This window comes from Spinacia oleracea, chromosome 2 (genome assembly GCF_020520425.1).
Source record: "Spinacia oleracea cultivar Varoflay chromosome 2, BTI_SOV_V1, whole genome shotgun sequence".
In the NCBI taxonomy this organism is placed as follows: Eukaryota; Viridiplantae; Streptophyta; class Magnoliopsida; order Caryophyllales; family Amaranthaceae; genus Spinacia; species Spinacia oleracea.
In genome coordinates this window covers 330,271-355,421 of record NC_079488.1, presented here as the reverse complement: position 1 = coordinate 355,421, position 25,151 = coordinate 330,271, and the positions used below count along the sequence as shown (strand labels likewise).

The following is a 25,151-nucleotide window of genomic DNA, read 5'->3' as shown; positions in this document are numbered from 1 at the left end:
TAAAGCTACCCACAACTTGATGTTCGGTTTATTTTGGAAACAAACTATTTCAGTTACGAGTTCAAAGACTTGCATATTATTGATAAATGAAATTCATGTGCTCGTGCCATTACAACCATCATTGTTTGTCTTGATTACTTCTTTACTACAAACATTAGACACAAAAACATTACAATTCCTATTTTAATTGCTGCAGCTTGGAATTTTTTGAGCTCTTTCACTCTTTTCTTCAGTTTCTTCAGTTCGTCACTTATATTGTCGTTGTCTTCCGATGTTCCCTCATACTCTATATTGCTCTGTTGCTGTTGGTGTTGTTGATTTTGGTGTAGAACACTTCCTTTGCACCACATAAAATGGTTACAAGGATCACACTTGTAATATAGCCTCTGTGGATTTTTGGATGTCTCGGAGCTTTTTATTGCACATTTTTTGGAACAAATAGGACAACATTTGTTTGGAACAAGTATGTATGAAAACAGATTGGATGATGATGTATTGGAACAAGAACTCATGCTGTGTTGTTGTTCTTGCTGCTCTGTTGTTGCTGCTTCTGTTGTTGATGCTTCTGTTGTTGCTGCTTCTGTTGTTTGTTATTGTTGTTGTTGTGTTGTGTTGTTCTTGCTGCTGGTGTTGTCTATTCTTGTTGTTGCTGTGTTGTTCTTGCTGCTGGTGTTGTGCTGTGTTGAAGTCCTTGCTGCTGCTGCTATTGGTGTTTGTTCTTGTTGCTCTGCTGTCTTGTTATTCTTGTTGTTGCTGCTGATGCTGTTGTTGTTTGTTCTTGCTGTTGCTGCTGCTGGTGTTGCAGGGTTCTGCTTGTTGTTGGTGCTCCTGTTGCAGTGTTCTGGTTGTGCAGGTGGGGGTTTGGGGTGGACTGTTTGTGCAGTTGGGGGGGATTGGGGTTTAGGGCAGTGTGGTGTTGTTGTTGGGTATGGTATATATAAGGGAAATTAGTGTATGGGTGACTGCAACGGCTATATTATTCAAATTCAACGGCTAGTTTTTGGAAAAAAAATTACCAAACCTCAGGGGTATTTGGTGCTTTTTTACCAAACCTCAGGGGTATTCGGTGCATTATGTTTTAACGAACTAACTGCCTAACGGAGGGTTAACGTCCGTCAGACAAAAGGGCATTTAATGATATTATTGCATACGTCAGGGGTGTTTGGTGCATTTTGGAAAGTTTAGGGGTATTTGGTGCATTAAAGTAAACCTCATGGGCATTTGGTGAAAAATCCGATAATTTATTGCAAATCTCAGTCGGCAAGAGGAAAATGTCTAATTTACCAACTATATTTGCTACTGTAGCCCATATACTATATGGCTGTAGGCGAGCTCCTAAGGACAGGGCCTTTGTTTTACCCCGTACTATAATTTGTTTACTGCGTTAGTACTCCGTAATTCCGTATTAAGAAATTGTACGATGAAAGAGTATCCGGGATTGAGTTTGCCACCAAACCAAATGCGGCGGTGTCGTGCATTGGGGACTTCCACGTCCCTGGGTTATGACGAACGAATTAAGGCACACCGAATGCACTTGACGACGACGAACAGGAGAAATTAGTGAATTTGAAGGTTTATCAAGTAAAAGAAATGAGTGAATTTGAAGGTTTATGAACTGAATTTGTGAATTTGCTTATTTTGGTTGGAATCGAAACAAATAATTGAGTGAAATGTCAATTCTCCGCAGACTCTTCCATCGCAAGCCACCTGATGGACTCCTGGAGATTTCTGAGAGAATCTATGGTATCCATTCTCGCTCTTCGTCTAATTGTTGTTGTTGTTGTAGTAGTTGTCGGTGTCGTTGTTGTAGTAGTAGTTGTCGGTGTCGTTGTTGTTGTTGTTGGTGTTTTTATTCTCATAGTGATTTTGTTGTTAACTTATTTAAAATAAGAATTCAAATTCATCGGAATGTTGCTGATGATGATATGCTACAGTAGTTGATTTTCTCCATAAGAACTTGTTATTTTTCCATATAATCATGCTCATTTATTTCCTAATGGATCCCTTTTGTTTTCTAGTCTTTGACTGTTGTTTTACTACCCACTCCTGGGGAGAGAAGAGCTATAGAGGTTACCTAGCAGGCATAGTCAGTCAGCTGCAAGACCAATTCCCAGATGCTGCGTTGTTGGTTTTCAATTTCCGCAAGGCAGAGCTAGTGGAGACCTCAATTTCAAGGATTATGTCTGAATATGATATCACCGTTATGGATTATCCAAGGCATTATCAGGGTTGCCCTATCCTTTCAATGGAGCTGATCCACCACTTTCTGCGTTCAACTGAAAGTTGGCTTGCACTCGGCCCACACAATATACTGTTATTGCATTGTGAAACAGGTGGTTGGCCCCTCCTGGCTTTTATGCTTGCTGCACTTTTGCTTTATAAGAAACAATACACTGGGGAGCAGAAAACCCTGGATATGGTCTACAAGCAAGCTCCTCGTCAGCTTTTGCCAATATTCTCACCTTTAAATCCCATCCCATCGCAGCTTCGCTACCTACAATATGTTTCTAGGAGAAATGTTGCTTCGCAGTGGCCTCCCTTGGACAGGCCGTTGACTCTGGATTGTATAATTTTCAGACGTATTCCTGATTTCAATGGAGAGGGGGGTTGTTGTCCTTCATTTCGGATTTATGGACAGGATCCTCTTAATGCAGAGGATCGAACTCCAAAATTACTCTTCTCAACTCAACAAAAGAGCAAAGCTATCCGTTTATATAAGCAGGTCATTTTCTGCAATAAACTTAAGACACAATCTTGTTCATGTTGGTATTACTAGCCTTCTGGATGATATTTTATTTGCAGCTTATGCAATGGCTTTATTTATCAGCATTTCATTCTTTTTTTCCCTCTTTAGTGGTCAGTTAAATTATGATCTTCGCTCTTGTGGCTCCACTCATTTCATCATTATATTGCATCATATTGTATGCGCTCTTTCTCTTACTTTTTTTTGGTACTTCTTGAAACTTGGAATACCTGCAGTGGCTGTATGAACCCTAGTGACTGCTTATACTTTCTGCTTCATTGACTCTCCTTGTTCTTTGTATGGTTGCCGGGCTTCTGATTTAAAAGTGTATTCTCGTCTCTCAAACTTGTCACCTCTTGTCCTTGTCTTTGTGTTGTATCCTGTTTGTACTTTACTACCTAATATCATGCTCGTCATTTTCCAAAGTTGTTTTGTCTTGACTTCAATTTTGATGATAATCAATCAGTGCATTTGATCTTGTCTTTAGCCTTTTGGTGTCTTAGTTGCATTTCTTTTTACTGATATGTGATATCAATATTCACTAGCCTTTTTGCCACTAGTTTTCCCCTCCTCTCCACCCCACTTCACTCCAAGACTCGCTTCAACTCTGTTAAGCTGTTCCTTATTATGAAAGATGTCCTGTAATTTGCAATATAACTGGCACTGGTGTGGTTCATTACTTCATATCCTATCTATCTTGCAATACAAATCTTTATGATTTGTTTTTAAGTGGCGCAGGCTGAATCTGAGCTTGTTAAAATTGATATCAACTGTAATATCCAAGGTGACGTTGTTCTTGAGTGTACAAGCCTCCATAGGGATATGGAGCATGAAGACATGATGTTCCGTATCATGTTCAACACGGCTTTTATAAGGTCCAATATTTTAATGCTTAATCGAGATGAAATTGATACACCGTGGGACACTAGGGATCAGTTTCCAAAGGACTTTAGAGCAGAGGTTTGTCTTTTAGCAACAGTTGTTTAGTTACGGAGTATTTGGTTGCTTGGTGTCAGCTGATGCATTTTCCATCTGCCTAATGAGAAGATTTTCCCTTCTATCCCTCTTGTAATTAGGTTCTACTTTCAGACATGGATGCTTCTGCTTCTATTATTGCTGCAAATCTGTCGTGCTTTGAGGAAATGGAGGGTCTTCCAATGGAAGCATTTGCTAAAGTTCAGGAGCTTTTTAGTAATGTGGATTGGCTAGAATCAAGAGCTGATATCTCTCAAAGTGTGATACAAAAAGTTTTGGCATCACACAGTTCCCCTGAATGCTTTGGCTTTGCTACTGTTCCAGATGCTGCGACTACTGGCCCTAAGAAGTCAAAGGAAGAGCAGAAATATTACAATTTTTGTAATTCTGAGGACAAGGATGATCAGGAATTTCTTTGTCAAAGAGTATCGAAGGTTTGCAATCTAGGCCAGCATAGTCATGGCTTGAACAATTTTCAGACTCTGCAGCTTGGATATCAGCCTAGGGAAATTGCTCAAACTGAGTTCTGTTCAGAAGCAAAGATGCTTTCAACCACTCCATGTGTTCCCCGGAAAAAAGATTTTAGGAGTCCCGATGATGTAAAAGGTGGTATAATAGCATCAAGAGTTTCAGAGACAACCCCTTCTCTGGTGCCTGTACGGGCAGTACCCCTTCTTTTTTCAAATAATGCTTCACTCTCTTTTCCTATGCAATTTCCTCAGCAATCTCATGTAGCAGAGTCAGAAAAGGACTTGTTTCAGGAATGTGCCTATCCAGGCCCTGAAGATGCATCAAGACCATCAACAATTACTCAGTCATCTCTGACTGCTTTAGGAAGCAAGGTCCCAACATTCAGAGGTGGCAGGGGGCCACCTCCAGTTATACAACCATCTATCGATTATATACATGAGGATTCTAGTGTTATGGACAAATGTCGACCTGAATTCTCATCTCCCCCAGAAACTTCTTTAAGAAAGGATTGTTTCGAAATATTAACTTCATCACTTCCATCCCCTCCAAGATCACGTGTCAATCCTTCAAGACTAGAATCAACCCTTAAATATCCTTCTAGGCCAGAACCTCCTCCTCCTCCTCCTCCTCCTCCTCCTCCTCTTGCTGCTGCTACTGGTACTGCTCCACTACATCCTCCAACACCTTCTCTAAATGAAAAATCAGCTATTGATGCTGAGGTTTATTTACCACCTCTACCAAATGTATCTCCCCAGACTTCAGTTAAGTTGGCAGAATTTGGACCTCTTTCATCCCAGCCCCCACCATATAAAGACAGTGCAGCCAAGTCTCTCCATTCCCCTCCTGCACCTCCTTTAAAAGAGGATAATGGAAAATCTGGACCTACCCCAGCCCTACTTCTGCCTCAGAAGTCGGGTTCTTCAAGGTCATTTCCAGCACCACTGTCGCCTCCACCTTCACCTCCACCTCCACCTCCACCTCCACCTCTTCAATATCAGCAACCACAGGTTTCCTCGTCTGTTCCTTGTCCTCCTCCTCCCCCTGTTGGTTTAAACAAAACTTCATCGAAGATGGGTACTAATCCAGCTCCAGCAACGCCTTTAAGTTCTGTTAACGGGAAGGGACGAAGTATGTCACGTTCCTTAGGACCAAAAAGCTCCCAAACCAGAAAATTAAAGCCATTGCATTGGTTGAAGCTGAATAGAGCAGTACAAGGAAGTCTTTGGGCGGAATCTCCAAAGGCTGGAGAAACCTCAATGTATGTAGTGATTGGGAAGGAATGTCGTTTATCTATAATTCACCTGTAAGAGGGGTTTATGACTTATATTCTATCTCACAACTACAATTTTTTGTTTTTCATCATCCTAGTGCTCCGGAGATTGACATGTCAGAACTGGAGAATCTCTTCTCTGCTTCAGTACCAAATTCAGATCAAGGAACTACTGGTGGAAAGTCTAGGCGTCTTGGAGCTCCAATTTCTGATATAGTGCAACTGGTTAGAGTTTAAACTGTTCATTTTTTGGCTAACAAGGTACTCATTCTGTCGGATTCTATTAATTGAGGGATGTGTCTGCTAATGGAGATGTGAGGATGCATCTTGGTGTGAATAATGGGGAATTCTTAATGCTCTTAGAGTCTTGGTTGAACTGAAATTACTGAATAATATTTTTCTTCATCTTCTGGTCTGGGTTCAACTGTGTTTGATTATCTTTTAAGGTTCCTTATAATTATTATTTGCTTTTCACTGTAGAGGCAAATAATGGTTAGGTAATAGGTCACTTGGCAAGGAACTTAATTCTCTTCCCAATTTTTTTTTAAAACAATGGCAGAGAGAGTAATTGCCAGCAGATAAAAAGGAAAACAAAGAAGAGTGAAAACTCTGCATTTTCTTTGCTGCCAGAAGATTTTGATATTACCTTATCGGCTTATCATGGTCTACACATTTCCCCGTTCCAGTTATTGTGTAGTGCATTCAGAAAACTCATTTCTATAGATTGCTGACGACCGTAGGCTCACGACTCTGTTTGAAACTGACAATAGTGATAGTTTAGTTGAAATTGTAAAGGTATTGACTGAAACTTGTAATACCCGATTGGATGAGTTGTTTGGTAACCCCTCCCTATTTAATTAAAAGATACAGCTATTTTAGGCATGTCATAGTCCCACTTCCAATTATATTAATCTTTCTCTCCCTCTTGTGGTCCCCTCACTTACTCACATCTTTTTATACTACAATAAGTAGTTCACCTACTACCAATTTCTAACAATAAATAATAACTCAATACCCCACTTTCATCTTATTTTAATAAATTCAACTCACCCTCCTAAAACTACGTGTTGGTCAAATTGTATCTTTTAATTAAATACGGAGGGAGTAAAATTTATGGTTTAATGAGCTGTTTTTTTATAAAAAAATTGTTTGAGACACTACTTCTCAATTTATGTCCATTTTAGGACCTTAAATTCTATTTAAGGTGTTTGCCAAACACCTCTAATCATTTAAAGGACTTTAAGTTTCAACACCTTTATCATTTTAGGATCCTGAAATGACTTGTGAAGTTACTTGCCGAACAGAGCCTTAGTTTCCCACATCAAACATACTACATTTCTCCATCTTTCTTTCTTCAACAATTTTCTACTTCTAAAACCCACAATTTTCTAATCCGAACTTCCTTGTATTTCTTTTTGCACCGCTCGACTTAGACCAAGTTTGGGAACACTTTGGATAGCTCTTTCTTGGTTTGATGTTTTGTCTAAGCTTCCAACAAGATCTTGAAGGCAAGTTTTCCATGTGTGTGAAGATGAAGAGGTGGTGCGTGACAAGCTACTTTAGAAAATTATGTGATCACTATTCACTACTACAACGAAAAATTGAAGACGTTTGTACTAAATGTACGCTGAAGGCGTTTTTACACCTTAGATGACCTGCTTTATTTTTTTTAGTTTTTCCTCACTTTATTTTCACTTATTTCAGGTGTAATGAGTTCATATAAATTAAGATAAGTTGAGTTCAAGAATAATAAGTTCGGCTAAAGTAACGGATATGGCTAATAAATTCAGCTAATATACGATAAGAGCTATCAAGTTAAGATAAGATAAAATAATAAAATGACTAATAAGATAAGATAAGATAAGGGTTTATAAGTGCTAAGGATATATTTTATAACAAATGGAATATAGTGGAAGAGGATAATATGGATGATAAGAAAAGAAATTCGTATATGATGAAAATGGAATGTTTTGCTACAATGTACAACTTTTGTTAGTAATATATTCTTTGATGAACTAAGAAATGTACTGTAAACAACCTTCTTTAATTTTAAGAAAAAATATATGTTACTTTGAATGACCCCCAATCAAAATTGATTGGATGACGACATGACGTATGATTTTTGTTAAAAAAATACACTTATGTTCTTTCTCTTCGCTTGGTCTGACTTGATTTTCTAGTTTATGGTCTAGTCTGAATTTTTCTTGTCTAGTGTGGTCTGATTTTAACAAAAATAAGTAATAAGCAACAAAAATAAAGTGAAGAAAACACAACATAAGTTCTAGTGAGGTCCAATATATTATAATAAGGACTAATAAGGCACAATAAGTTCAGGGTCAATAAGATAAGTGAAATTAAGGTAAAGAGACACTACCTTCTTTTCCATTATCTTTCGATATTGTACTCATATATGATTTTTCTTGGCTTCTTGCAGATTGATCATCGGAGAGCTTATAATTGTGAGATTATACTCTCAAAAGTAAAAGTTCCATTAAAAGAACTGATGGTATGCTGATCTTTTTCAATTGCACGTTTGGTGTGTCGAACCCATCATCAGAAATGTCCAATTGTTATCTTGTATGCCATGAGATGTCACTTGCATGGTCTTACTTTGGAATGTCCTAGAAAATATAGGAGTCAATTTAACTGAATGATTTTTATTAAGTGAAACTTTCCATAATTCAGTTAAATTGTGAAATCTGAATCATGGAAAGAAACTGCATAATAGGGAAATAGCTTGTTTTTCTAAGTTACATCGGGAAGGAGAAACTGATATAGTGTACCAAGATAACATTAATTTATTTTTAAGTACCTAATTTTGATATGAGTAGCATATTTTCAAGGTTATACATTGAGGTCTTTGAGAGTTTGAGGGGTAATTAACTACTGCATTGGCCTTAAATTGACAACTGGTATTGCATTGCACTGGAATTTCAAATTGACAAGTTATAGAGTATGATTTTTTAGTGATTGATAGTTAGAATATAAAAATATAGTCAAGAAAATTGATAATGTGGAATTAAGGGTGTCTTTTTAGGGTCATCATTATGGAAGCATTCTGTTATTGTGGTATTTCATGTATGGTTGGAGGCTTGTAGCAAAGTTGACATGATTTTTATCTCTGTTGTATTGGCCATTCTAGCCTTTGTTCGGCTCATATCAACCTTCTGTAGAGGCTGTATCGGCTTTATATGGATGGCCGATGCATATGGGTCCTTCACATTCAGGATTCATCAATTCGGCAAGCTGAAAAACCAGATCTGTATTCGCTGATATTTAAAACCATGATTGATATTGTGGTCTCTAATTTTTTTTTGCCAAGTTATAATTGTGGTCTCTTAATTATCCTATGATTACTGAGCTAGTGACTTGAGCTCATGTAATCTTGAATGCTATCTGTTGTGAAACAACTTTTCATCCTGGGATAATATAATTACGTGTTGGTCTTTTAATGTCCAAGGCTAGATATTGCTAACTCGGTGATAATCAACGAGGCATAATGCTTTATTGTCATTTTGTGTGTACAACACACATTTTCTACACTTTGCCAAATGTTATCTTCAACGTCGCATTCTTGTTTAATATCTTGATATCTTCTGCCTGATAAAGTTGTTGAACTTGCTGCTTTCTGCACATTTTCCCTGTTACAGGATTGTATGTACAGTGTGCTTGGTGCAAATTCACACTAAATATTTTTGAAACTGAAGTACTATGTTACCCGGAGTCGGATACCCATATTGGACACGGGTACGTGTCCAAGTTCCGACACGCCTATTTTGTGAAAAATTGCATGATTTTGGTCCAAAATGAATTGTCCAAGTGTCCATACCCATGTCCAAGTGTTGAGGATCTGACACGGGTATTTGAGGTAAAATGAAGAGTCCAGGTAACAAAGCTGATGTACATACCATTCATCTATTTCTCATGGTCTTTATTTGACCTTACAGGCTTCAGTCCTTTCTCTAGAAGATTCTTCTTTGGATATTGATCAAGTTGAGAACCTCATAAAGTGTTGCCCGACAAAAGAGGATATGGAGTTACTTAAAGTATGTCTTTTGCACTTGAATCAACATCTAACGTGGAAAAAAATTGCGAGTTATAGCCTAAGCATTTCTATTTTTTTTATTAATATATCATAAATGCTGATTTAATCAAGAAAAAATTGGCTAATCGCTATCATTTTTTATCTTGTACAAAGGGATACAGAGGAGAGGTTGGTAAGCTTGGGAAGTGTGAACAGGTATGCTAGTTTCCTTTTATGCCTCTTTCTCTTTGTTGTTGAAGCATCACCAATTCTAAAGCTGGCGATGACTCATGTGTTCCCTACAATGCTTTTGTGTTTTGTCATATTGATGTCGTTTTTCTTACTTTTTGTGAATTTTGAAGAAGAGGTTTGGACGATGTTTATACGTGATGATAAATAATCATATTCTTGATGATCAGTATGATACTGTTCCCAGTCTTGCCACCAAAATTTTGAATTAAGTAATATAGTTTCTATATTGGTTGGTTCATTTGCCTTGTTTGACCAACTACTATGTGAAATACTGACTAACTTGATTGACCAGAATCTGAAAATTAAATGAATAAAATTGAGCATCTTCCACATAAAATTTATTGACAATAGACCAGTATGTGATCCATTCCATACCAAATGACTCATCACTTGGATATGACCCTAATTGACCCAAATCAAGCCTTATCCAAGCTAAATTTATGTGCTCATTAGACTACCTCTGGCGAAACATCAAACGCCATTGAGAAAGCGGCAGCTGAAAAGCCATTTACCAATCATGATTTTGGGTTGTTTGACTAAGGCCTTGTTCTTTTCGACTTATTTTAGAAAAAGTAAGTAAAGTTCGAATAAGATAAGATAAGTTTAGATAAGTTAAGATAAAATAAGTTCAGATGAAATAAGTTTATTTTTCAAGAGTATTTTACACACATAAGTTTATGTCACAAAAATAAGTTTTTGTTTCTTTCAGGTAAGAGTTAAGATAAGTTAAGATAAGATAAAATAAGTTCAACTAATACAAGCTTAGGCAAAATAAGTTGAATAGTGGAGCCTAACTGGATTAGTCAAAATCTTACAAGACAAAAGCCATTACAACTTAGCTAATATGCATACATGCAAATCCATATAAGAGCTAGATACTAGATAGTACTTGTATTCTGATTCTCTATCATAAGATAGAACATAAGATCAAGATCAAGGTTTAATTTAAGTACATATCTTATAGTCTTATCTAAAATCAAGCGTTCGAAGTGTCAGTTCTTTCAAACTTATCTTTTTATTCGGATTAGTATGGACACGGATAACAAGATTTACAGCTTTATTAGCTAAAAAATTTCACTCAAATTACGAAAATTTATAGAATTCCTGAAATCTATTTTAGTTTTGTCGACACTTATTATGACACATAGGTTGAAATGCATGTCTGTCTGCGAGGGAGGGAATTCTTTGGAAATTAAGAGCATGTTTGGTATAGCACTTTTTAAGTGTTGGAAATGGAATCAATTAACTAATTCCATTACATATTGTTTGGTATGAGAGATGGATAACACACTCCATTTCCAAAGGGTAACCATTACCACCGATTTGTTACCTCTACTAACCTTGTGGTAACAAAGTGTTACCCTCCTCAATCCCTAATTTGAAACAAGGGATTGCTTACCTTAGGTATACCAAACAACAAATAATGATAACACTTAACATTACCATTTCTCCTTCTTAAATGTTTCTAACCCATTGCCTTTCCTAGATTCATTACAAACATGCACTAAAGTTTAATAGCCTCCACATTTTTCTTCTACTACAGTTTTTCTCCATAAAGATAATTCTTAAGTTCTCGAATAACTTTTGACTTTGGGATGAGGCTGCAATGCTGCATATATCTGGAGATATTCTGGATTATGCAAGGGTTTTGACTTTTTGTTGTTTCATGATTACCATCTTATGGCAGTTCTTTTTAGAATTAATGCAAGTGCCAAGAGTTGAGGCTAAGCTACGAGTTTTCTCGTTTAAGATGCAGTTCCGTACTCAGGTCAGTGTATAACTGATCTACTGCTGGCTTAAAATGTTATCTTCTCTGCAAATTTTTGATAACTGGCTTCTGATTTAGGTTTCTGAACTTAGAAAGAGCCTCAACATCGTGAATTCTACTGCAGATCAGGCAAGTAATTTATCTGTCTTGTGCTTTTTACTTAAAATTTCGGGTATCTGTGCCTGTGAGGTTAGGTCTGTTCGTATCTTGCACCTATTCAGAACTTTAGTCGAAAAAACCTGTAATTTGTGTTTGAAAAATGGCAATAATTTTATGTTTCACCTCTGTTTTATCACTATCTTCAGACATCAGTCATGCATCAATTTGTGTTCTTCAGATCAGAAGTTCGGTGAAACTCAAACGAATTATGCAGACAATTCTATCCTTGGGTAATGCGTTGAACCAGGGTACAGCTAGGGGTAAGCTGTATATGATTCACTTTTATTCTTTAAAGCAACAATAATTTTTAGCATCAAGTCATATAATAGGATCTTCAAAAAAATTTCCCTTTCCCCTCAATTGCGAATTTTTCTTACTTGATGTATGTCTTCCTAACTATAGAAAGAAGTTAAGAAACACATAGAATTCACCTTGTTTATAATGGTTTTTTTTACTGGCAAGTTAACATAAATTTTATTACCAAAAATGAGAAGTGAAGTATAATACAACCCCAAAGTCCCAAACCAAAGAAACACAAAAAAATAACAGCGACAGTGCAAATGCATCAGTATGGTTAGACCCCTTCCCAGAACCACTCTTCATTTGCAGCACCAATCACACCCAACAACTACAGCCTAACAAGCCTAGTAGGTCAATTAACAAAACTAAGGCATTACGAGCATTTCCTTTTGAGCATCAGATGCACTTACAACAACTTTAAACAAAATCTCTCTAAACTCCAGCAGGAGACTTTAGCTTCCAAGAAATACCTTAGCATGTCTTTGCAGCCACATAATGTTATATACATTCCCCAAACAACGTCAAATACAGCTTATGTTTATCTCCTATTCTTCGCTTACTCCTTAAAGCCCAGACCACCCCAGTACTGAAGTCAGCAGCAAGTTTGTGGAAATGCACCAGGTGCAGAATATTTCTCAAAATTTCAGAAGAATAAGGGCATCTAAAAAATAGATATTCAATGCATTCCTGGGCTGGGTCGCAGAAAGGGCAATTCCATTCTAGCAGTTTATCCATTTGAGAAGCCTCCAAATAGGCTACAAAGTAACACATAAAGCTCTAGGAGAAGCTTTATTTCCGCATAGACCTCTTTCAAGTTTCAAAGGACATTCACTTTGATGCTTTCCTCTCATGATATTATATAGCATCTGTATGGAGTACTCACCGTTTTTCAGAACATTATCCTATCCACCAGCATCAACTATCAGTTCATAAGAACCCAAAATTTTCTTCAAAGACCATGACATATTCTTCGAAAAAGCAATGCTTCCTCTTTTTTTAATTGCACCATTTGGGTTGGGCACAAACATTAAGAAATAGAGTAAATATCAAGAATACCCATGTGATGACAAATACAATAGAGAGAAAAAGGCAAGTATTAATGGCAAATATAACATATGATGCTTGATTTCTTGGAAAGGGGTTTATCAAGTGGTGCACTTCCGAATTTTGGAAATTTGATATTGATTTTTTGAGTTAGCGCTAAGGTAAATACTTGGCAGTGCTATATTTCCACCTTCTGAAACTATTTCCACCATAAAGCATTACAGTGAAGATATAGGGAATTGGGGACATTGTTAGAGGAGTGTCTGAATAAGGATAATGGTGACTGGTGCAGGCTGCAATTGGCACTAGCGCATGCAGTGCAGGTGTAGAAACTAAGTCTCTTTTGGTTGTGATAGCATATTTATTAGTGTTCATCATTTTCTATTATTATATGGACGTTTCACATATCCTTGTCTTAGATCTTGAGAATGTCATTTACATCAAATTCATTTCTGTTTTCCAAACTCTTTTTGTTCATGATTTGACATTTTTTGTTGCTAGGCTCTGCTGTTGGTTTTCGGCTTGATAGCCTGCTGAAGCTCACCGAAACTCGTGCACGTAATAACAAGATGACTCTAATGCACTATCTTTGCAAGGTACAGCTGAAAGGCCTAGTTTCATATGAAATGCTTTGCTGAGTAATCATGTTAGATTATTTACATATAAAATGCAGCATGCGGAGTTTAAAACATAAATCTTGGAATTGGAAAACAAAGATGTCCCTTCAGGTCAACTATAAATGCGGGAAATTTCTGAAATAGTATTTTTGTGTTATACAGGTGATACTCCATAAGTTTTTTGATACAGCTATCATGGGGCCATACTGAATTTGTATATGACTGTATAAAAGTGAATTTGTGGCCATATAAGATGGCCCATATTAAGAGCTAGTGCCAGTCTCACATCGGAATTATATTTACCAGACACAAAGTACAAATCAATGCTTGGTGTAACAGCTTTTCACCGATCAGGGGTTGTCAGTTTCATCCATGTAAGAATTAGGAATCCTTGATCCATATGGGTAGAATAGACTTTGAAAAGGTGGGAGTTACTTTAGCTTGACATTTTTCATGAGAAAATTATTGAATTGAAGTGCGCTAGCTGCATTCAGAGCATGTTATTATTATTAAATGATTTCAACAGATATAGCTTAAGATCTTATAAGAGCTAGGAAATCTTCTAAAGTAAAGAATAAAATCAAAGCGGAAAAAAGGCAAGCTTTAGCTTGAGTTGACTTGGTCCTCAAAATAAAGGTGATACTGTTATTGTCACTAGTATTGCTCTGTATTTGGACTTGATAGGTTTCTTGCATGTTTTCAGTTTTGGGCTAATAAAATGTTACTTAAGGACTTGTCTACTTGAGTATTTCTCTTATGGGGTGGATAATATATAATGCATACGGATGTGCATTATTGAGTTTCTTCATTTTTTTTTAATTTGTTGTGCTCTGTGACTGAGGTAGCATATGTGATGTACTGGTGTTTGCTTAACATTGATATGTGTTAGTTGCTAAAATATTTTTTTGGCTTTGTGTTTTTTACTTATGAACACCATATTTTTCCTTTATCTTGATGGTGGTACACACTTCACAGGTAATCTCTGAGAAACTTCCGGAGGTCCTAGATTTCTCCAAGGATTTTGCTAGCATTGAACCAGCTACGAAGGTCCAACTCTCAGATTCCATTGACAGAAGTTCATTGAGTTTACACTGGTTCTGATAGATTTAATCTCCAATCAGATCCAATTAAATTTTTTGGCAGAGGAGATGCAAGCCGTTAACAAAGGACTGGAGAAGGTTGTGCAGGAATTGTCCATGTCGGAGAATGATGGTCCCATCTCAGATGCATTTCGAAAGGTAATAACACTAATATTATTCATATTCCATCCCGTGTTTATCACTATCAAAAAAGCGTTCATAAATTTACTATTCTTGACTAATATCATCAGATGCAGCTCATCCTATTGCCTAGCAAAACATGGTTTTGTTAGTACACCGTGAATAAGAGTACTAGCGGGTAATATGCCACTGTGGAGTACACTTGACTAGTCAATTACTCCCTCTACACTTGTGGATTTGTTGATTCAGTAGTTGGTGGAAAGAGCTTACTCCAGTGGTCTGGGAGAAACCACCTTCCTAAACTTCTCAGCAGAGCCTGTCGCACAATTTTATGTTATTAATGATGTTGTTGCGACATGATTGGGTCGAATCAATAGCATAAATCGTCGGAAAATTAGTTTTTTAGTTAAGCTGTTCTATAAGTGAAGTTAGATAATTTCTCTTCACTAGATGAACTAGATTAAAGAAATTATTTGGGTCGACGCCAAAGGTTCTTTGATTGGTTGAAAGTGAATTCTAAATGAGGGCACAATAAATTATATGGAAGAAACAACAAGTACACGTCACCAGTAGAAATCATAATGTGATGAACCTTATACTTTAACCAGTTAAAGAAAGAAGAAGGGAATATAATTTAGGAGAACTACTCACATTATTAATCTAAAGCGATACTTGAACTAGTTCTTAAAGGTAAGTGGTAAGGGTGTCACCCCGCGGAATTCACTGTCAGGTACAACACTCCTTCCTTTCAGGTTTCTTCAATTCAACTAACTTCTTTCAATCTTTCAGAATCTCAAGGAGTTTCTCTGTTTTGCTGAGGCGGAGGTGCGCTCGTTGGCATTACTTTACTCTGGTGTTGTACGTCTAAAGCCTTTCTTGGGTTAATGTCTTTTGTCTATAAGCTCAGACTGTTGACTCGTAATCTATGTTATGCAGGGTAGAAACATTGACGCTTTAATAGTGTACTTCGGGGAAGATCCTGCTCGTTGCCCATTTGAACAAGGTAATGGCTGCTTCCAACCAAATTGTGAATCTAGTAGGGCTTTAATTTGGTAAAAGTAGGATGTAGCGTGGCAAAGAAATTGAAGAGCAGAATTTAATTATTTGCTTCTTGTTTACAGGTAGAGTTTTAATTATGTATTTCTTTTGCGCTCATATAATCTGGAAAAGAAGATGAACAAACTGAAATAACAACTCTCATTCATTATCAGAGTTGTTATTTCAGTTTGTTCAAACTGAAATAACAACTCTAGTGTATAATAATGGATTTACTTATGCAGCTATATTCCCTGGGGAAAAAGATGGAATTTACCTAGGTGGTCTTGTATTATTCTTGTTAAATACGAAGCTTCTCATCTCTCTTTATGTAGGTGCAACCGTGCAACAAGTCAGATGTTGATGACTCTTGATTGACATGCCATGATTTTCTTTTCTTTTTTTCTGTGTGTGTCTGTTTTGGGGGGGAGGAAGGTGGAGTAGTGGCATGCCATATCTTTGAATTTAAGGCAAATTTCAAATTGTGTTTAAACACCATACATGTATGTTGATGTATCTGCTTCTTTTCTGTCATGTACTCCTGTAGTTGTCATGACTCTACTCAATTTCACGAGAATGTTCAACCAAGCGCAGGAGGAGAACTGCAAGCAACATGGAGTTGGGAAAAAAAACTGAAAAGGATATAGGAAGCCAAAATTAAGAGCTCAAAAGGAATCTCATATTTGATTTTTAATCCTTCCATGAGTAGAAATATTAGGTGAATAAGAACCTGAGTGGTGGTATAGAGCAAAGGGTGTAAGGTTTTTATATGGGCGGGGTTGAGGTTGAGTAAGGGGTCTGAGCTACTATTGACGCAGAAGAACTGTTGTAGTGATTTAGCAGCTGCCACTCGACTTTGTCAGGAGAGAAGGTTTTACTAGTATTGTGCTTTTGTAGGCCTGTTGCTGTGCTATTTCACTGCCCAAGATATCAACAGGCCATTAGAGTTAGCAAATTGTACTTGAGTGAAATAATTTACTGTATATATTCCAATTCATTGGTATTACAAGTTGCGTGTACAGGTATAACGGACCATATAACCTTTTCATTTTCGTCAGTTCTGGGCTTTGATGAACATGTAGTCCACTAAAATATGCCGAGAAAAACTATGTCATCTCTTCCCATCCACAACCCCAAAGTAATACAGTAATACAGTAATACACCCCTTTCCTAAATCTTAAGCTTCCCAAAGCTAATAAGAAACATTAGTGTCAGACTAGTTAACTAATATCTGAATTAATTTGCGACAATAAGAAGCAATATGCGGGATAGAGAATCCTGAGCGACCCTTGATATTTAATGTTAGGTTGCAACGCATGTGATCCATTAAGACTTAAGACTTTAAGAGAGAGAGAGAACTTCTCTTTTGCTTTAGTTGGCGCTCTAGACCTTTCATGTTACCTACTAACGGTCTAACGCACAACGTGTAAAACAAAAAGGACAAAAAGCCAAAGGCAAAGGGTATCAAAATTCAATGATAACCATCTTAAGTTAATTTTGCCAGAAGTTGCTACGGAGTATTGTACTTTATTTTTATTTTATTTTATTACTCTTAGTATTTGTTTATTTATTTTTCAATCAGTGATCTAGATTTGATACTCCTATTATTGTACATTTTTTTTTTTTTTTTATACCTGTATATTTTTGGTCCGAGAAATATAAGTATAGTGGTTCAAATCAAGCAGCCAAGTACAGTCCTACTGGCTACTGCTTTGTTCATTAAGGGAAAATGGAAAGTGGTAAGAGAAAGATGACAACAACAAGAAGAACACTCACAAAAACAGGGTCACTGAACACGGGCGGGCGTCGACATACTCCTATCAATGTCATCAATGACCAAGTTGTACAAAAACCCAAGCACCTTCAGCTTGGTGTTGCTGCTGCCGCTAAGAGAAAAACCTCCAGTTCTTCTGTTACCCCAGAAAACAGTCAATTACATGTAGTTCAGCAACAGCTTCAAGAGGATTGCATTACAGATTCTAATTGCAAACAAACTAGTATAATTAACTTAAGATCTCCTGTTCAGGTTCTCAAGAAAACGAGATCTGAACCATTTAAGGTCAGCTCAAGCATTGACAGTGAATTGAGGAAGGTGAATTCAGAGAATTGGACCAACTCCAATTCTCCTAATCAAAGTCCCACTAATGTAGCAGCGAAGAAGAAGAGTTGTGATTCAGATCAACATCAACAGCAAGCATTGATACTCCTCATGGATTCCAATAAAACCCAAAATCTCTGCGAAGAAGAAGACGAAGAAGAAGAATTATTTACCGACAAAATTAAGCAGAGTAGTGATTATGTTAAAGTTGAAGGTACAGAGGAGGAGGTTGAAGTAAGTCCAATGGTGATCCGTGGTCATGTGGATCATTCACTTGAAGTTGAAGGTACAGAGGAGGTTGAAGTAAGTCCAATGGTGATCCGTGATCATGTGGATCATTCAATTGAAATTGAAGGTAAAGGCAAACTGAACAAGTCTGTTCACGATCATGACAAGCTGATTAAACTTGATATCTCTGATGAAAGCTTGACTTATCCAAAGAAAAACAAGACTAGAAAGGTAGGGAGCCAACTTTCTTCAACTTGTACTTCAGTTTCAGCTTTAGTTTCAAGTTCGACTTCAAATTCTACAAAGTCTGGCTGCAAACGTAAGCACTTGTTACAGGACTCCTAGTATTATTTCCTAAATTTTAACTTGTTATCAAGTACTAATACTAGTTTGACCTGTTATTCGATCAGGAGAGGCCTTGAATGAATATGATATCTCCGGCACCCCTAGCAAGTTTCAGACTTTAGGTAAGTTCATCATCACTATCAGTCTAGTATTCTAGTACTTGTATATATAAATAAATATATTATGAATTATCAAATGATCAAAAGCCCACTCCTCTCCCACAGTCGATTTGGTAACGTGGAGAGATGTATCCAAATCAGCATTCATTTTTGGATTCGGATCCTTCATTATAATATCATCCTCCTTTACAAAAGACTTCAATTTCAGGTTCACATTTCTAGTTTTTTTTTTTTAATTTTAATTTCTCAGCTTTGGTAAGAAAATACTTATACTTGTGTTGAAACTGCAGCCTCATTTCTGTTGCCTCCTATTTGAGTCTAATCTCTCTGGCCGTCGTGTTTCTTTATAAGTCTTTTATGAGCAGGTACTTGTAAGTAACTTGTAAGCTGTCCTGTTTTTAATTTTAATTTATTTTTTGACTGTCCTACTAATCTATGCTTCTGAAATGGAAACAGAGGAGTTATGGGTAGAGAAGATTGGCCTGAAAATAATGTCTGGGGGGAAGAAGAAGCAATTTGGTTTGTAAAAATGGTTCTTCCTTATCTAAATGAATTTGTACTCCAGCTAAGAGGGCTGTTTTCTGGAGATCCTGCAATGACAATGAAGGTTTATTTACCTTCCCATCCGTCTGTCCGTCCGTCCGTCCTAAATTGGATATTATATTGCTAGTTCAAATTAATATGTTTATTAATTGTAGTTGGCAGTGGTGTTGTTTGTCTTGGCAAGGTGTGGCGGCTCCATCACGATCTGGAAGATGTTGAAGCTGGGTAAGTTGGTGTATTCAATTTATCACATTTTCGATAGTTAAAACTTAAAATGGATAATAATAATAATAAGCACAAACTTGGAGATTCTAGATTTCTGGTGTAAATGGTTGGTTACCTAGTAGTTAGTGTTGTTGCAGAAATGATGTACTGGATTAATGGGAATGCTCAAACAAGTCTGCAATTGCTTTACGCTTTGTTTGTTTCATCTCCTTAGTTTATACTTTATAGTTTAGTTTAGTTTACTTTACAGTTTTAAAGAAAAGAAAACCACTCAGAGTTCTGAGTTCTGAGTTCTGAGTTCTGAGTTCTGAGTTCTGAGTTCTGACAATTGTCTCCTCACATGACATGTGCATTTGGATTGACGCAGGCTTTTTTGGAGTTTTCGTCGTACCCAAACTTTGTTCCTCCTATTCTGCTCAGATTACTGCATACGGTAAAATTTAAATTTCAGCTTTTTTTACCCTTTCCTTGCACATCCACTTTCTCACAAAGCACAGTTTCATAGTGTGTGTTTTATGATGATGGTATCAATCATTTGTACCAACATTTCAGCCAAGTTTTGGGTTGGACGTTTCCGAGATGTATGGGAGTCATGCTCACATAAGAAAGCTGTAGCACTTTCTGTCTTCACCGTTGTTTGGAATTTTTCTTCAACAGTTGCTCGTGCTTGGGCAGGTAATTAAGATCATTCTTGTCAACTTGTACTAAAAAGATACTTACATAAAGAAAAAAAGACGAGGAAATTATTATGTAGTAATTCATAAATGTGTGTGCTTGACTTGACAGTTTGATATTCATGGCAGCCTTCATGTTGTTTGTGGCTTTTCGATACTATCAGCAATCTTTGATCACAGATGATTTTATTGAGGTTAAGGAACAAACACAAACTGGGTTACACAATGTTCAAAGAAGGCGCCATTCAGCAACACACAGATGCACAGTTCCAACTTGTTTGGATCAAAAGAAACAAAACAAGAGCAATTGATAGATGGTTTTGCCTTACTTGATCAAGTTGTACGTACTTTATACAAATATAGTTAACTTTAGAAGTTAGAAGCTCATTCCTTGCTTCAATATGTCAACACTCAACACTCAACACTCAACACTCAACAATATCATGAATCATGATCCAACCAATTTATTGGAGTATTTTGTGCCTGAATTATCAAACAAAGATTTATCCTCCCTGATCCACATTTTGGGTTACGCACATATGCAGACCTACCTATGTAAATGTTTAGGAATATTAAATCAGTAGTATATGACTATATGCTCTTAATATGGTTGATTATGTTAAATATTAATTCGCCTCAAAAAATAACAACAATTATATTGATTGGACCACATTGAACCTGGTTGTAACTTATTTAAATTTTGACAAGGTGAAAACAGTTCACCCATAAGCGTGTACAGGTATTAGCTCCAAAAAGTGAACTAAAATGGTAGTACTGATTAATAAAGTAACAAGTTGATGGAATCCCGGATAGATAAATTCGGAAAATGTTACTCCCTCCGTTCCTTATTAATTTTCATGTGTGGAGAAAATACCATATTAAGAAATGGGAAGAGAGTGTAAGAAAAATAAATATTGAGAGTATTTTTACAGGGAATGGGATAATGTACAAAAATAGAAACTGGAAAAGTACTAGGTAACTATAGACACCGATAAGAATTAGGAAGTTGAGCCAGAAGCCCACAAAGGAACCCGGGTTTATATTGGGCCACTAACAAAATGGGGATTTTGTGCATCGTTTTAATACCCGTATTTGGTTATTGCTAAGGTAAACCAGCTTTCCTTCAAAAAAAAAAAAAAAAAAAAAAAAGTTAAACCAGTTTGGGGAAGAAGACAGTTGAGGAGAGAGTTGTGAATTGGGAATCAAGAATTGGTGAAGTATGTCAGGGCCGGATAAAGTCTATGTCGATGTTCTAGCCGATGCGAGACAAGCTTGCTACAAGGTACTAAGTGCTAAACTTGATTGATCAATTCATAATTATGTGTATTTTGAGATAAACATTTGAGTCATTAAACCTTGAAATTCCAGGCTCGGGATTTGTTCTATGCTTGTTTGGAGAGAGAATCCGGCAAGGCAGCTTCCGAGTGTGCTTCCGTCGGCCTTCTCTATCCTTCCGAATGCAAGAAATTTAGGGTTAATTTCGAGAAGAATTGCCGACCTGCTTGGGTATATATATATATATATATATATATATTAATTGTTGTTCCCAGTGTTGTTCTAGTTGTTGTTCAAACTGTTGTTCTAATTGTCACAATCAAATTCAGGTGAAGCACTTCGACAGGCAACACTGTTCGAAGAAGAGGACTCAAAGATTATTGGATGACAATTATGGTATTAAATCGCAACAAATGAGTCCAGGAGAGGTCCGTTAACTCTACCCCAACCTTTCACCTACAAGCCTCCTGCTAGTTAGACCTCTCTTGCTTTTTGTTTTGCGATCATATAATTGAATGCTCTCAAATGTACAATCTTTTACTATACCCACAAGGCCACAAGTGAACTAAGTCAATTCAGTCATTGATTTTATAGCTTATTTTGCCAGACTTCTAAAAACTGGGAAGACCACTGCTGGATGATGTCCTTCCAATTGCCCTTTTGTGTTTTGGATTCTCGATCATTATGTTCTGTTTCTTCTTCTTCTTCTTGTTTTTTTTGGGGGGTCTTTTTGTGCTTATTGTATCATGTGGTATTCTGCCCTTAAGTGTTAACTCATTCATTACGGGATGTAGTAATTTCAATGGATTCTGTATCACCACACAAGTATCTTGTATTGGGAATTGTTATCTTTCAGTTTGATTTGATGCCAAAATCTATAGATTTTTCTTCTTTTCAGAGAAGCAGTCCAGATTTCTTATTGCTTGTGTTCTAAACTAGCTTGTTTTGTTTCGCATAAAAGCTAGATGGTTTATGGATGACCACTGTGGTGTACGGCTTTATGCTGGGAACTCATTGTATTGGCCTCATGTTGGCCCTATCACTTTTTGGGGCTATAATGTGTTTTGTGCTTGCAGTTTTGTGTAAAAGGGAGTTTTATGACTTTTAGTAGATGATGGCCCAAATGGTTAAGTAGGAATTGGAATTTGGAACTTGGAACTTGGACTTCTGACATTTTTCTGCATTGCTCTCGTGCTTGCTGCAGAATAGTATGTGGCTTTACCTAACGTTGGAACTTCCTTACCCAAGAGGCCAAGATCAAAGTTTTTTTCATTTATGTGGTTGTTTCATGTTTGGCCTAATATATAATAGGATTTCTTCCATGTCAAAATGTGACCAAGTGTAGCAATATCAAGCTGCCATTGATATAGATGGGTGCAACTCAATATATCCGTCTTTCAAAGGCCAGAGGAATTGACCTAAAATATTTCTGAAAGTATAGTTGATTTGGAGGCTTGAGCGGATATTTGAGGTAAAATACATAAATTCTACTGAAAGACTATTGTGAATTAGTATCGTTGAAGTATTGTCAATAACATGAGACTTCTTAACATGTTCTTCTTGGGAACAATTGCACCTTTCTTATATAGATACTTGGTTAGTATCAGATGTATTGGTTTATTCTTAACAAATAGTGAGATCAGGAGTCGGCTTGGAAGAAGCTTGACGCTGTAGGAAGTTGTGTGCTCGCATTGCTGCTTGTAATTGGTCCTGTGATGATGATTTTGGGTTAGCATGCACTAGTACTCTGTCCATTTGATGATAAATGTGTAGTATCTACGAAGCACATTACAGGCTGTGGATTGTGGGCAAGGATTTAAGTTGCGCCAGAAAATCAGAAGTATTTATAGGTTGAGAAAAGTAAGGTCTGTTGAAAGTATATATCTTCTCTATCACACAACAGATAACGTTTAATACTAGTATGAGTTAAGCAAGGTAAAAAATTGGACTTGAATGTCTAATCAACTTAATCCCAGAGGCTGGAAAGTCATATCAATAGGGATGATAAATGGGGAACTGGAAGTGGGGGACATGTGTGGTGGATTAATGGACAGGGTAACTCAACGGGTATAGGGTTAAGATAAAACGGCCTTTATATATAGCCAATTGATTCTTCAAATTGGAGCAAGATGATTACGGTTGTTAAGTAGGAGTTCTCAGGGATACGGAATTTAGGATCATGAAGTTGCTGAATTTTCCTCCTTTGGTTATTTGCTTTACATGGTCATCAAATTATGATAGGTGTGCATACATTTTTTTCATGAAAGAATTACCATGTGGATTTCGTGGTCTCACTTTGGGAGTTTGTGGTTCTTGAATGAGGTTTTCAAAAACTTAACATCACATGAAAGCTCTTTTCAAGAACAACCAGATTTTTGCATTTTTATAAAACCCTTAGGTTTTGTAGGATCTTCTGAATCGATCCTTAGTACCCATTTCCTACTTAGGCATTGAAGGGGTGTTTGGTTGTGAGAGGTTTGGAGAAGAAGTGTTTTTTTAGAGGAATTAGAGGTTTGACCATTTTAAAAAGTTAATAAGAAAAAGAGGTTTGGAAGAGAGTTTTGGATGAAAAGTCTAATTTTGAAAAAGCTCTTAGATTTGGAGAAGTGGGGTAAAATGACAACTTTGAAATTAGTATGTGCTAAAAAATCAAAATTGGTGTTTTCATCAGGTGGTAAAGTCTATCCTTATTTTAATAATTCAAAATTAATTTTCTAATAAATCCCCAAACTTTCCCATCATTCTTATTGGTTGTTAGATTAATTAGTGAATTCAAATATATCTATACCTAGCATTTAAAAACTGAAACCATAGGTTAGGATGTGACATGTAATCATATGTTATAATGTGACATGTGTCTTCACATCACAATCTTCTCTTAAAAAAAAAAAAAAACCAAAAATCAAATACATCATTATTAATGTGCATGTCCTTGTGTTTAAAGAGGGAAAACTCAAAAGACTTCCCCTCCCAAAAAAAAAAACATGAAAAAACTAAAAGACATTCATACAAATAAATAATCATAATTTAATGAGCTAAGTTAAATTGTTATTAATATTTCATAACAATAACATTAATAAACATCAAAAGGTCTTGCGCGCACAAGGTGTACAATAAATTTATTGTACACCAAGACAACTTTTATGCACTTTTTCGTAACTTTAACCTATTTTTCTGTAACTTTTATATTATAAAATTAAAAAGTTGATAGATAAACATTTTAAAGGGTTAAATGATTAATTTATACATTATTAGTGATTTTGAAGAAATAATTTTTTATTCAAATAAAAAATTTATCATTAAAAAATAGATAACTTTTACATATATAAATGTAACTTTAAAGCATTTTAAGTCAACTTTTACTTCGGTGTACAATATTTATTGTACACCCATTGTAAATAAGAATTTGTGAATAAACATTAGTTCTTACTAAATAGAAGACATAAGAAGCTAAACATCTTGCCAGGATGAGCCATCAACTTCTCATCTTCAATGCACTCCTTATAAATAAATTGACTAACCACGTACCATTTTCGTTACATCACTTGCACAATCAACTATATATAATCACACATTTTCAGAGGTAATGTGTGTTTACTTTACGTGTCTATTTTTTTTTATATGGCTAAATATCAATTTTGGTCAATTTATTATGATTATTTTAATAACCGTTTGTTTTTATAGACATTATATTATATGCTACATTTTTATCACCTTTGATTGATTTTTCTCACTAAATTTTGTTATATTAACTTAGTAATAACCT

At 36.2% G+C, this 25,151-nt stretch overlaps 2 protein-coding genes across 20 annotated transcripts; both read left to right on the top strand.

Annotated features, from left to right (window-relative positions):
* The first annotated feature begins 1,302 nt into the window (after positions 1-1,302).
* Positions 1,303-17,993, top strand: LOC110777010 (formin-like protein 18). 13 transcript variants are annotated; one of them, XM_056836346.1, is made up of 18 exons: positions 1,314-1,606; positions 1,688-1,743; positions 2,019-2,722; positions 3,482-3,703; positions 3,820-5,447; positions 5,558-5,684; positions 7,894-7,965; positions 9,407-9,505; positions 9,658-9,699; positions 11,423-11,503; positions 11,582-11,632; positions 11,841-11,922; positions 13,508-13,602; positions 14,599-14,670; positions 14,745-14,861; positions 15,633-15,701; positions 15,780-15,846; positions 16,426-16,897. In XM_056836346.1, exons 3-18 carry the CDS (start codon positions 2,180-2,182, stop codon positions 16,512-16,514), a joined length of 3,456 nt encoding a protein of 1,151 aa, XP_056692324.1. In that variant the 5' UTR covers positions 1,314-1,606; positions 1,688-1,743; positions 2,019-2,179; the 3' UTR covers positions 16,515-16,897. The 13 variants fall into 13 exon arrangements, 11 of the variants coding, with proteins under 11 accessions (XP_056692323.1, XP_056692322.1, XP_056692319.1 ...); XM_056836345.1 differs by lacking the exon at positions 16,426-16,897 and adding an exon at positions 17,905-17,993 and having other exon boundaries at positions 1,304-1,743; positions 14,767-14,861; positions 15,633-15,668; XM_056836344.1 differs by lacking the exon at positions 16,426-16,897 and adding an exon at positions 16,214-16,419 and having other exon boundaries at positions 1,304-1,743; positions 14,767-14,861; positions 15,633-15,668.
* LOC110777011 (reticulon-like protein B21) lies at positions 17,077-22,287 on the top strand. 7 transcript variants are annotated; one of them, XM_056836347.1, is made up of 11 exons: positions 17,077-18,523; positions 18,615-18,671; positions 18,774-18,876; positions 18,959-19,039; positions 19,125-19,275; positions 19,367-19,436; positions 19,804-19,869; positions 19,989-20,111; positions 20,240-21,392; positions 21,715-21,813; positions 21,993-22,287. In XM_056836347.1, exons 1-9 carry the CDS (start codon positions 17,608-17,610, stop codon positions 20,419-20,421), a joined length of 1,749 nt encoding a protein of 582 aa, XP_056692325.1. In that variant the 5' UTR covers positions 17,077-17,607; the 3' UTR covers positions 20,422-21,392; positions 21,715-21,813; positions 21,993-22,287. The 7 variants fall into 7 exon arrangements, with proteins under 7 accessions (XP_056692325.1, XP_021837290.1, XP_056692326.1 ...); XM_021981598.2 differs by having other exon boundaries at positions 18,959-19,033; positions 21,715-22,287; XM_056836348.1 differs by having other exon boundaries at positions 18,959-19,033; positions 20,223-21,392; positions 21,715-22,287.
* The last annotated feature ends 2,864 nt before the right edge of the window (positions 22,288-25,151 follow it).

Bases quoted from the DNA above. Each gene is read 5' to 3' on its own strand.
- LOC110777010 (XM_021981591.2), top strand. From the start codon at position 1,671: ATGTCAATTCTCCGCAGACTCTTCCATCGCAAGCCACCTGATGGACTC. The intron at 11,504-11,581 runs GTCAGTGTATAA...CTTCTGATTTAG, and splicing joins AGATGCAGTTCCGTACTCAG to GTTTCTGAACTTAGAAAGAG. The intron at 13,603-14,598 runs GTACAGCTGAAA...CACACTTCACAG, and splicing joins TAATGCACTATCTTTGCAAG to GTAATCTCTGAGAAACTTCC.
- LOC110777011 (XM_056836347.1), top strand. From the start codon at position 17,608: ATGGAAAGTGGTAAGAGAAAGATGACAACAACAAGAAGAACACTCACA. The intron at 18,672-18,773 runs GTAAGTTCATCA...CCTCTCCCACAG, and splicing joins TAGCAAGTTTCAGACTTTAG to TCGATTTGGTAACGTGGAGA. The intron at 19,437-19,803 runs GTAAGTTGGTGT...GGATTGACGCAG, and splicing joins CTGGAAGATGTTGAAGCTGG to GCTTTTTTGGAGTTTTCGTC.